We start from the raw sequence: 10,203 nt of genomic DNA on the forward strand, positions 1-10,203 counted from the left end.
AATGCAAAATTTTTCATAATATTTAAAATGAAATATTTCTTGTAAATGACAAGATCATAAAATTAAAAGGCATAATGTAAAGGGATAAAAAGACTTGCTTGATGTCATGTTTTTTTCTAAAACTAACTTTCTTTATTCCTTTCATCATTAAATTTTTCATTATTGTATTCAATGTGATTTAAATTTTTCATTTCATTCATAATTCTTTATAATACCTAACTATGTACTAAGAAAATCTACACATGATCATAACAGTTCGAAATAATAAACAACAAAAATGAGTAACGAATAATTTACATTCATTAAAACAAACCATTTACACTTCTCATATAAACATGAATAGCATTAGAGTAAATAAAATCTTATGATTCTCATTGTTCTTTCAGTTTAACGTTTCGTTCAAAACAATTCGATTTTCCAGATGAATAAACAAATTGATATTTTGTCACCTAATAAAATCATTTTTGAAGATGTATTTTATACATATGATAGAACAATTATTATCCAACTTTTAAACTAGTTATAATCTTTGAAATAGAATATGCTCAGAACTATAATTTTACATATAAAAAATCCTCAAGTATATATTACAACCTTAATAGGGCATGAATTCAATTAGCAACATTTTAAATTTTATAATGCATGTTACTAAATCCGACAAAATTGTCCTTAAAGATTTCTTTTGTTACTTGTTTGATTTTTTTCCTAAAACTGTATCCAATCGTCAAAACCTGAGATTTTTACTTTAAATTTCGGTACATAACACTTTCACTATTATTATCCAAAATGATTTTAATTAATTACGTTAATGTTCTCTTCGTTTCTCTGTGCGTATTGATCTTTTTTTATTTGTTTCATTCTAATGACCGTTCCTAATCAAAATTACCATTTATAAATTATGACTAATGTTGATTTTGTTCTTTTAAACAAAGGAACGGTAATCATGATTATAATATTATTGTAACGATTTTTCGATAATTTTACGATATTAAACATTAAAAGTTATATGTATTTATTTCTCTATCGACAATGTATATCAATATAAATATGATTTTATTAATGTAGCTCACATTGCAATTGTATTATCATTCAGAGCTTTCTGGCGTAACTTCCTGCTTCTCTAATCTGAACGCCATTATCTGATGGTATTATGATATGATTCGCGCAATAACCCTTCAAAACTATTTACTAATAGTTTTGATGGCAGAAGTGATCAATTGCTGGCAAAAATTGTAAAAATAACGATAATATTCATTAAAACGAAATTCCAATAATTGTAATAAAGTTAAATGAATTGCAAAAGTAATAGAAAATATTCAACAATACTACCACTATTATATTCAAAAATAAATGCAAACCAACTGTTTTATAAAGGAAAGGAACTTATTAAAATTATGAATATGAATAGAATTATGTGAAACAAAATATTCTAAACAGGGATAAAAAAAAATATATATGTATATGTATGTATATAATTTTTAAGTACCAGGCATAAATTATGAATATTACCCTAATTAATCTTTATTTTATCATAAAACAATCTATAAATGAATTAAAAATAAATTAGTTTATCTATATATCATGATCAATTGCATAGTAATTTTATCGATACCTCATGCACAAATTAAATGGTTAACAGTTAAATAAAAAAAATGAAAGTTATATGTTGGAAATTAATTATGTTCAAAATTATATTGAAATTGTTATTTTAACAATGTATTAATAGAACTTACTCCAATCATTTTATTGTAACACAGTGTTGGCTGTATCAATATTGTTATATTTGATAATGATTAATAAATCATAATCAAAGTTATAAAATTTAATTCATATACCTTTAATTTAAGTAGGTATTTTCTAATGAAAATGATACAAATAATCCAATTTAACATGTGCTTAATAAATTATACTTTTTCTATTCATTCTCATTTCAAGATAGTCCCACTGTAAGAGATATGTAAAAAATTGTAACTACTAGTTACAAAAAATTTCGATTTCTGCCAGCAATTTGCTTAAAAAATATTGAATGAATATGTAAATTAGTATACAATAGTAATGTTTATATATTTTTTTAAATGAATAAATGAAATGCAAGTAAAAAGGCACTATATTTGGGTATGGGAAACAATCAGGTATTTAGGCCTCCCTAATTTTTTTCTTGACCAGTTCCAATAAATCACAGATCTTTCACTAAAGAAGTTACGCCGTTGCGATTGAACAACCTTCATTCTATTAAACATGTAAAGTCTTACTTGTTTGGTACTAAAATATGCATGTTAAGAAGAAAATCAGTGTGAATTATAAACAGCCATATTTAAATCAGTTTCGGTGTTATTCAATAATATATTGGAAGCATAAAGTAATGTTTAGTCATATATCACTTTATATAAACTAGGATGGAACCATTATTCTATAAACAATGAAATCTTTCTTTCCATTGTTAATCATACTTGACTAGTGGGAAAAATTATTAATTGGCAAGAGAATGTTTAATTGCTCCACGCACACCATGCCATATTTTCCAAAATGACGGATACGCTTCATCATTATCTCATGTTATGTAAAAAGACCGGTGTTGCTTTATATTGACTGTCGAGGATGACATTCATCTAATATTCATTTCATTAAACAGGCGTTTCATGATCAGTCTCTTCAATTCTTCCCAATCTCCATGCATTTGGATCTCCTGCTGCTGCAACGTAATAACATAAACATTTTTTATTACTACAGAATAACAATATGCTAATATGAATTAAAATATGAACTAATATATACATGATATGTCAATATATAAAATCTATTTATACGCAACCACAACAGAATATATCTTTAAGATAAAATTGTATAAAACTAAATTATTGGAACATTAATAAACATGTGAATAAAGAACCCCCCAAAACTATATTTAATCTTGAAAAGAATTAAGTGTTAAATAATTCTAAATACATCATATAACAAAATAAATATATGTAACAAGTTATTATACCAGAGTAAGTTTTCTTTTCAGGTTCTATAATTAGTACTTCAATTTGTATCGTATTTGTAACAGTACTATGTTTTTTACTTAACTACAAATCTTTAAATTAATATACTAGGGTATAATTGTCAGATATATGGTATTAAAATCTTTCCATTTTATAGAATCTGAGCAATAGTATTGTGACAGAACCAACATTGTCAATATAATTGAAATATGAAAAAACATACATAGACACAAAAACAACTCACCTGAATACAATAACCAGAAGAAAATAAATGAAGTTACCCAGTGATATTTGTATAACTGTATGGATATCCATTGCAGAAACATAACATATATCACGTACAAATTTGTGCTAAGTATCTGCACAGTTTGTGTCACAGGAATATTATAGGGAAGACTGAACATTGCTGTGTTGTACAGGATGTAAAGGAGGTGTACGTAGGTGATTAATATGATGCAAAGTGTTGTTCAGCACTTCCTGAGTCGTGTACAGCAGCGGCATTCTCTCTTCTATCCAAAGCAAAATCAAAATTGATGCAAAATTATAAAAAGTGTATGTTGCATATTCAAACAAATTATAAATCTAGATTGTTAGTTTTACTTCAGCAAATACATGCACCAATTATCATGCAAAAGATTTCTATATATTCAACATATACATTTCAATATTTATATATTTACTTAAAGAATAATTGCTCGACATAAGAAAAAAATATATAATTGGCAGAATATAAACATAAACTACTAATACAGGATAGTAACGTTTATAAATTGCAATGACAAAAGCTTTAAAATTATTCTATAATGAAAAAAATTTACATTACAGAATTTTTTAGATCAAATTGTGTTAGTAATATATAAACTTTGTGATAAAGATTTGTATTTCTAAAAGTACATTACGCATGATACATGCTCATGCCTAAATATAAAAAATATAAATATATGTGATACTGTACATGTAAACTGCCGTAATACATTTTCAAAATATTGTTTCAAATCAATTTAGACAGTTTTAATGACTATAATTTATATAATGGGTTTTTTATATATTTAGATTTTCTCTAAATTATAATATCTATAATATCTTTATTTGAAACAACTTTTTGTAATGGAGAAAGACTTTTCAAATTGCATAACACATTTAAATTAGAACTACCATCTACTTTTAAAATGATATCATTAAGGATGATTAAATGTATTTATATTATTATATTATACTATATTCACGTTTTATTTAATTTTTCAAAGTGCGCTTTTTAAAGAAGATAGGAATGTTGGAATAATATAGAAATATTACATCCTTAACAATATGTTTAAGTATAAACATAAAGGCATTATGTGTATATGTTATATCTTATACATATATGTATATGTGTATAGTGCATGTGCATGCTATTTTTTATACATTTAATATTACATTTATTATTATGTTTGTCATAAGTTTCAAGATCCGAAAATCAGTCAGCAAAAATTATTTATATATGAGGTAATGGGATAATTTAAGTTTCTTTAATATATAGGTTGTAGTTTTGATAGATCATCGTACACACATTGCAATGTTATTCAGTTTAGTTTAAATAATTAAGTATTAAATTATCCAATTATAGAACATATGACATTAGAAATATATGCTACTATAAAAACGAATTGTACTTTGTTTGATATTTGTTCATATATTCGGAAAATTATTAATAATAGATTTATAATATTCGTCTATAACTTTTGTAGATTTTATTAACATAACAAAACAACTATTGCTATAATAGTTACAAGTGTTACTATTGTTCATAAATGCAATATTAAAAAGTACTTACCTTGAAGTTGACGGCTGATGAGAGCAGTAATACCTTGACTATCACCAGTCTTTTTCACAACGAAGAGTTTGGTGTCAGGATCGTTTTCTAAGGCTCCAATACCACTTAAACCAATTACTTGTCCATTTTGCTGTTGATGACTGCTAGCGGCCATCGTTTCGCTAACCTAAGATTATATTACGTACTAATATATAATACATCAATGAATTCATACGTATTATAAATTTTTAAGAAAAACACATACATACCTGCATCAATTTTTTTACTACATCCCTTCCCAAAATGTGATCAAACACTGCCTGCAGAAATTGATCACTAATTATGCTTAATTTTAACTTGTCTCTATGCCATAGTAATATCCTCGATTCTTCCATAGCTGTTATTGATACCTGTTATTAATCACAAATGTATATATTATATAAATACAAACACACACATGTAAACAAATATGTATTTTTTATGAATTTATTTCATTTAATGTGTGTGTAAACTTATTTTGCTATGAAGAAATAGATTTCTACTAATGACTTAAAAAGATGTATAAACCTGAAAGTATTCGTCTGTAGAAACACCAAACCATTCTGGAGAATCCAGGAACTGATGTGGGAAGACAATGTGCAATGCTCTTCCATTTTGCGAAACTACTAACCTGAAGAAATATACACAAAAAAATTTAAATACCACTCTTTGCTTTTAAATTTGATAAAATGTGACTTATTAAGATTTATATTACAATTTACGTTATTTATAATATACACTTACTTCCCAGAAAGTACCAGAGATAAAGAATCAACTTTGGTTACTTTTTCTTGGGCATAAACTTCTTGATATTTCAACTGTCGAATAACCTTCATACAATTTAACACTTTTCTGAACTGATGACGTGATACTCTTAATGGCTGGAACACTGCAATATATACCTGTATGAAAAAGAATGAAATAAAATATTAAATTTATGTAATGTTATTATTTATGTAATATTATTAAGCGTAAAAATATACTGTAATAAAAGAAAAACATCTATTTCAATAACCTTTTTCTAAATTACCATTTCACCTTTACATTAGAACAACATATAATTGAATTATTCTATATTACATATATGTTTGTTGAAACTAACATTTTCTCAATTTAAAAAAATATAATGTTAGATTACTAATATCCTAAAAGCAGTGATGTTATAATGAAAATCTATTTCTGAAACTGGATATATAAAGGTGCAAAAAGAAAAGATAGTATATACCTAAAGAATTTGAATCTAATGCAAACACTATAGCCAAACATACAAGCAATTTACTGTAATTAAAATTCTAATATATCTATCTATAACAGCTAAAACAAGAATATTACATCATCTAGAAAAAGTAATATGCTATAAATAAAATTTGGAAAAACAATAAAATATAGTGTATATCTTTGTATTCTACATACATGAAATATCAATTTTTAAAAATGGACAGATATACTTCAATACTTACAACAATATGTTTCTATTGTATAATACTAATTATATTAATTCATACATTATATATTTAATATTTAATCATTTGAAATAATTGTGTAACATGTCCATCTATTCATAGCAATTAATAATAAAGTCACTTTCACATTCAATAACAAAATATAATAAATTTAATATTTATTTAAATGTTCCTTACATAGCATGTATTTTACCTATGTATTTATCTAATTCCAAATATTAAATTTTAAACGCGCTAATATCTTAAATAATTTTAAGTATTTTAAATTGTTTGGTAGATCGGTAAACACTACTCTGTGATATAAAGTCAAACAATCATTCCTTCTGATGCTTCTCATAGCTTACCTCTTCAACTTCCCTTGAAAACTTGATAGGCCTGAGCTTGTAAAGAAGCGTGCATACATGGACGAAGTTGATGGCAACAAATAGAGCATTCCAGAGAGCAGCATCCAGCCAACAAGCTATTGTCCAGCCCCACAAAGCAAGAAAGGCACAGCCCACGAGCAGAGTGCACCTTAAATAAAGTACGCCATGTATGCCACTTGGTGCAAGATGTGACAATAGAAAGAAGGCATTTGCTAGTTGAAAGTAGATGTGGTTCACAGAAATTCCTTGATACGGTTGGCAGGTAAGAACTCCGTACAGAAAGGTTGGAGGCACTATCGGCGAATGAGGAGAACCAGATCCTTGACTGACCACTGATAGACCAGTAGCTGTAAGATGTTTCTTTTTTAAATATTTAATAGAACTAATTATATTTAAAACATTAAGTAATAATGTAGTAATAAAATTTATTACTTAATGATTAATGGTAAATTGTTAAACATTGTCTCAAAAAAGTATTTAGAAAAGTTAGCTCAAAAATTTGTTAACTGGTAAGAATAGTGATATTATCATATATATAAAATATATTACATATATCCACCATATTATATGTACATGCATACATACTAGCTCTATTATCAGTGGTCACATTCCTACATTCGTCATCTTCACGGTGTGTTGAAACTGGTAGTGATACTTCCGATGTAACAGTATTATGGGGGACATTAAACGCAGCTGCATTTGTTAAACTGCCATCGGTACCAAAAGATGTCCAATACAGAAATATAAAAAATAAGATAGAAGCACGCCAGCCTTCTCGGCTTCCTACAGGATCAAAACAGATCCACATCCCCGCATCACCACCAAGCTAAATCAATTTCGTCTTACTCTACAACAATAAAATAAATAATACTTAAATATAAAAAACTGAAATTAAGTTTACACAAAATATGAGCACAATTTAAATTGGTAATTGTTATGTTTCATACTTATTCATAGGAGATGTTAAATTGAATATTATATGCCACTTGTAAATATCCTGTCATTTTTCACATTTCTATTCTCAGCTAAAGTTAAAACTTGAAGACAAATACCATCTTGTGGACATCAAATTAAATAAAGGTATTTGCATTACCAATAGCTGCAGGAAGACTATAGAAACATCTGTAATATAAATATGCATTCATAATAAAGCGCAAAATGTAATATATGAACCTTCCCATAAATTTATTATGTTTTTCTACTTATTAGAAATGTGTGATTATATGTATGATAACATATCAAACTGTAGTTAAAAGAAATATTAAGAGTTTTGTAATAAACTTAATAATTATTTAACATCCTTACTTGATGACACAATAAAATTACCAATTAAAAATGTCAAACTCCAATTAAATGAAAATATTAAAAATTTTGTTACTCTATATAATGGTGAATTTGAAAGATTTTACAAAATTCAATTATTAATATTATTTTGTGAATTTATAAAAGAAGATAATGCTTTCAAATAAATATATTTCATGCTGATTTTGATATGCAAGTGATTGTGGATATTGACGCATGTTATAAAGTATCGTATTCAAATCAATAAATAACTTACTCATGGAAAATTTGAAAGGATGTGAACGTACGCAAGGCATACAGATGAAAAAGTAAACTATAACGTTAAGAGTAATTTGATAGTTAGAATAAACGGAACTCGTATACGAAACAAACTTGCTTATCTAATGAACGTCAAACTAGCATAAAGACGTTGCTTTAGCAAGGAGGAGTAAAGACGACGGTAGAGAATTGGGAAACAGAAGGGGGATAAAATAGGCCACGCGGCCCGTAATTTAAGGTTTGTTCAAAAATTTACTAGCAAACACAACCATCCTTTCAAATAAATAATTACCATCGTACGAAAATTAATTACAATTCAAAATACTAGAGATAAAATACAATAAATTTTTATATTCTATATTTGAAACTTACAATTTTTACAAATATTTATTTTCTTCTAATTATTTGCGTTATTTTTCAGTAATTAAAAGTTTTGAAACCTAAAGTTCTAATTGTAACTTTGAATTAAATGTTTATTATTTTATAAATTGTATATCGTCTACAATTAATAATTTATTATTTTAAGGAGTGTTGAAATATTCGATAAAAATTTGAATTCAATTTAAATACATTATATTAGAAAATAATATTTGAAGTATTTCCTTTTATGATCTTATTGAAGTAAAACATGTTATCTTAAAATATAGTATTTCTTTTTATATAGAGCGTGCTCTTGGAAACAATTTTAAATTACACATCAAACACAATATCATTAACGAACAAAAATTTAAATCGTTAATATCTGCCTCACCTGCTATATATAGATCTGTATATGTGCTTTTTGAAATTCTTGTTGCTTTGTTTATAGGTAAATATAATAATAAAATGGCAACGGAGAAGGATTTGATTAATGGTATTTATTAATTGCAAATTTACAAAATGTTTATATTTCTTAAGTAAAAAGTATTTTATTACACGTAGTTAATTTATAAACACTTCTCAATTAATTTTTATTACATACATATCCAATTACTATTTAAATATGTAATTTATTTTCAATATTGATATATGTTAATATGTAATGTTTATTTCTGCTATAAATGTACATACTATTTATAATATAAAAATAAGTGGTGTTATAATTAATTATTTCGGTTATATCTGTATCTTTATAATTTATGTATTGTTATCAGAGAGTATTTGTTATCAGAGAGTATTTTGTGTTGATAATAACAAATGTTATATTACTAAAGATTGTCCTACTTTCTGGAAAAAGAAAGTATAATTATTGCATATGAAAGAATTTTATTTTTTAAGATTAATTTTATGTAAAACTTAAAATCATTTAAGTTTTGTTTGCTCATTAATAAACTTATTTCTACAGCAGTCAGAGAATCACTTAAAGCTGATGGGGAGCTTGGTCGTATAAAAGCTGAAATGCGTACAGAAGTCATAAAGTTGTTAGATAATTCAAATAAAGGAAATAAAACAAAGCTTCCAAAGCCACCTTTAGACATTGTATTTTTGAATGAACTTATTCGAGAATACTTAGATTGGATGGGATATAAGTACAGCTCTACTGTATTTATTTCAGGTATTTAATAATGCACTTCATATATAATATACTATATTACAGAAATTAATATATTCATAAAGTACTTAATAAATATCTCTGTTTTAGAATGCGACTTGTCAAAGCAACCTCTTGATAGATTTTTGCTTTTGCAAAGTTTGGGGCTGAAAGAAAGTGAGAATAGTACAAAATTACCATTGCTGTGTAGTATTGTAGAAACATTCAAGAATTTAAAAAATACATGAATATATAAAATTATATATAGACGTATTATTAACAAAAGTAACAAAAGTCTAAAACATTCATACTTAATATTGTTAATAAACAAAAAATATATGAATTATCAAACCCCCTATTTTTTAATTAATTTCAGATTTTTGTAATTTATTTAAATTTTCTTTCTTTATATAATAAGATTTTATAGAACATATATAATTTTGTATGGTAAATGATTTCTAATATTTTGTACAACGAGAACAAGGATAAA

The 10,203-nt window shown here is 25.7% G+C and overlaps 2 protein-coding genes across 7 annotated transcripts; one reads left to right on the forward strand and one right to left on the reverse strand.

Annotated features, from left to right (window-relative positions):
* Positions 1-1,723: 1,723 nt before the first annotated feature.
* Positions 1,724-8,339, reverse strand: LOC100746254 (blood vessel epicardial substance). 5 transcript variants are annotated; one of them, XR_001102125.3, is made up of 10 exons: positions 8,202-8,339; positions 7,591-7,765; positions 7,229-7,490; positions 6,623-6,990; positions 5,560-5,717; positions 5,344-5,446; positions 5,046-5,186; positions 4,798-4,963; positions 3,229-3,493; positions 1,724-2,689 (listed from the first exon to the last, which is right to left on the reverse strand). XR_001102125.3 is itself a non-coding variant. In XM_024366195.2 (9 exons), the coding sequence occupies exons 3-9, from the start codon at positions 7,449-7,451 to the stop codon at positions 2,625-2,627; spliced, it is 1,224 nt and encodes a 407-aa protein (XP_024221963.1). In that variant the 5' UTR covers positions 7,452-7,490; positions 7,591-7,765; positions 8,202-8,339; the 3' UTR covers positions 1,724-2,624. The 5 variants fall into 5 exon arrangements, 2 of the variants coding, with proteins under 2 accessions (XP_024221963.1, XP_003487951.1); XR_001102123.3 differs by having other exon boundaries at positions 1,724-2,692; XR_001102124.3 differs by lacking the exon at positions 7,591-7,765 and having other exon boundaries at positions 1,724-2,692; positions 8,202-8,334.
* On the forward strand, positions 8,308-10,064 carry LOC100746653 (lisH domain-containing protein FOPNL). Of its 2 annotated transcripts, none has more exons than XM_003487906.4 (4): positions 8,308-8,441; positions 9,012-9,056; positions 9,528-9,737; positions 9,825-10,064. In XM_003487906.4, exons 2-4 carry the CDS (start codon positions 9,029-9,031, stop codon positions 9,959-9,961), a joined length of 375 nt encoding a protein of 124 aa, XP_003487954.1. In that variant the 5' UTR covers positions 8,308-8,441; positions 9,012-9,028; the 3' UTR covers positions 9,962-10,064. The 2 variants fall into 2 exon arrangements, with proteins under 2 accessions (XP_003487954.1, XP_012238438.1); XM_012383015.2 differs by lacking the exon at positions 8,308-8,441 and adding an exon at positions 8,481-8,499.
* Positions 10,065-10,203: the final 139 nt, after the last annotated feature.

Source organism: Bombus impatiens, unplaced genomic scaffold (assembly GCF_000188095.3).
Source record: "Bombus impatiens unplaced genomic scaffold, BIMP_2.2 scf_0203, whole genome shotgun sequence".
Taxonomy (NCBI): Eukaryota; Metazoa; Arthropoda; class Insecta; order Hymenoptera; family Apidae; genus Bombus; species Bombus impatiens.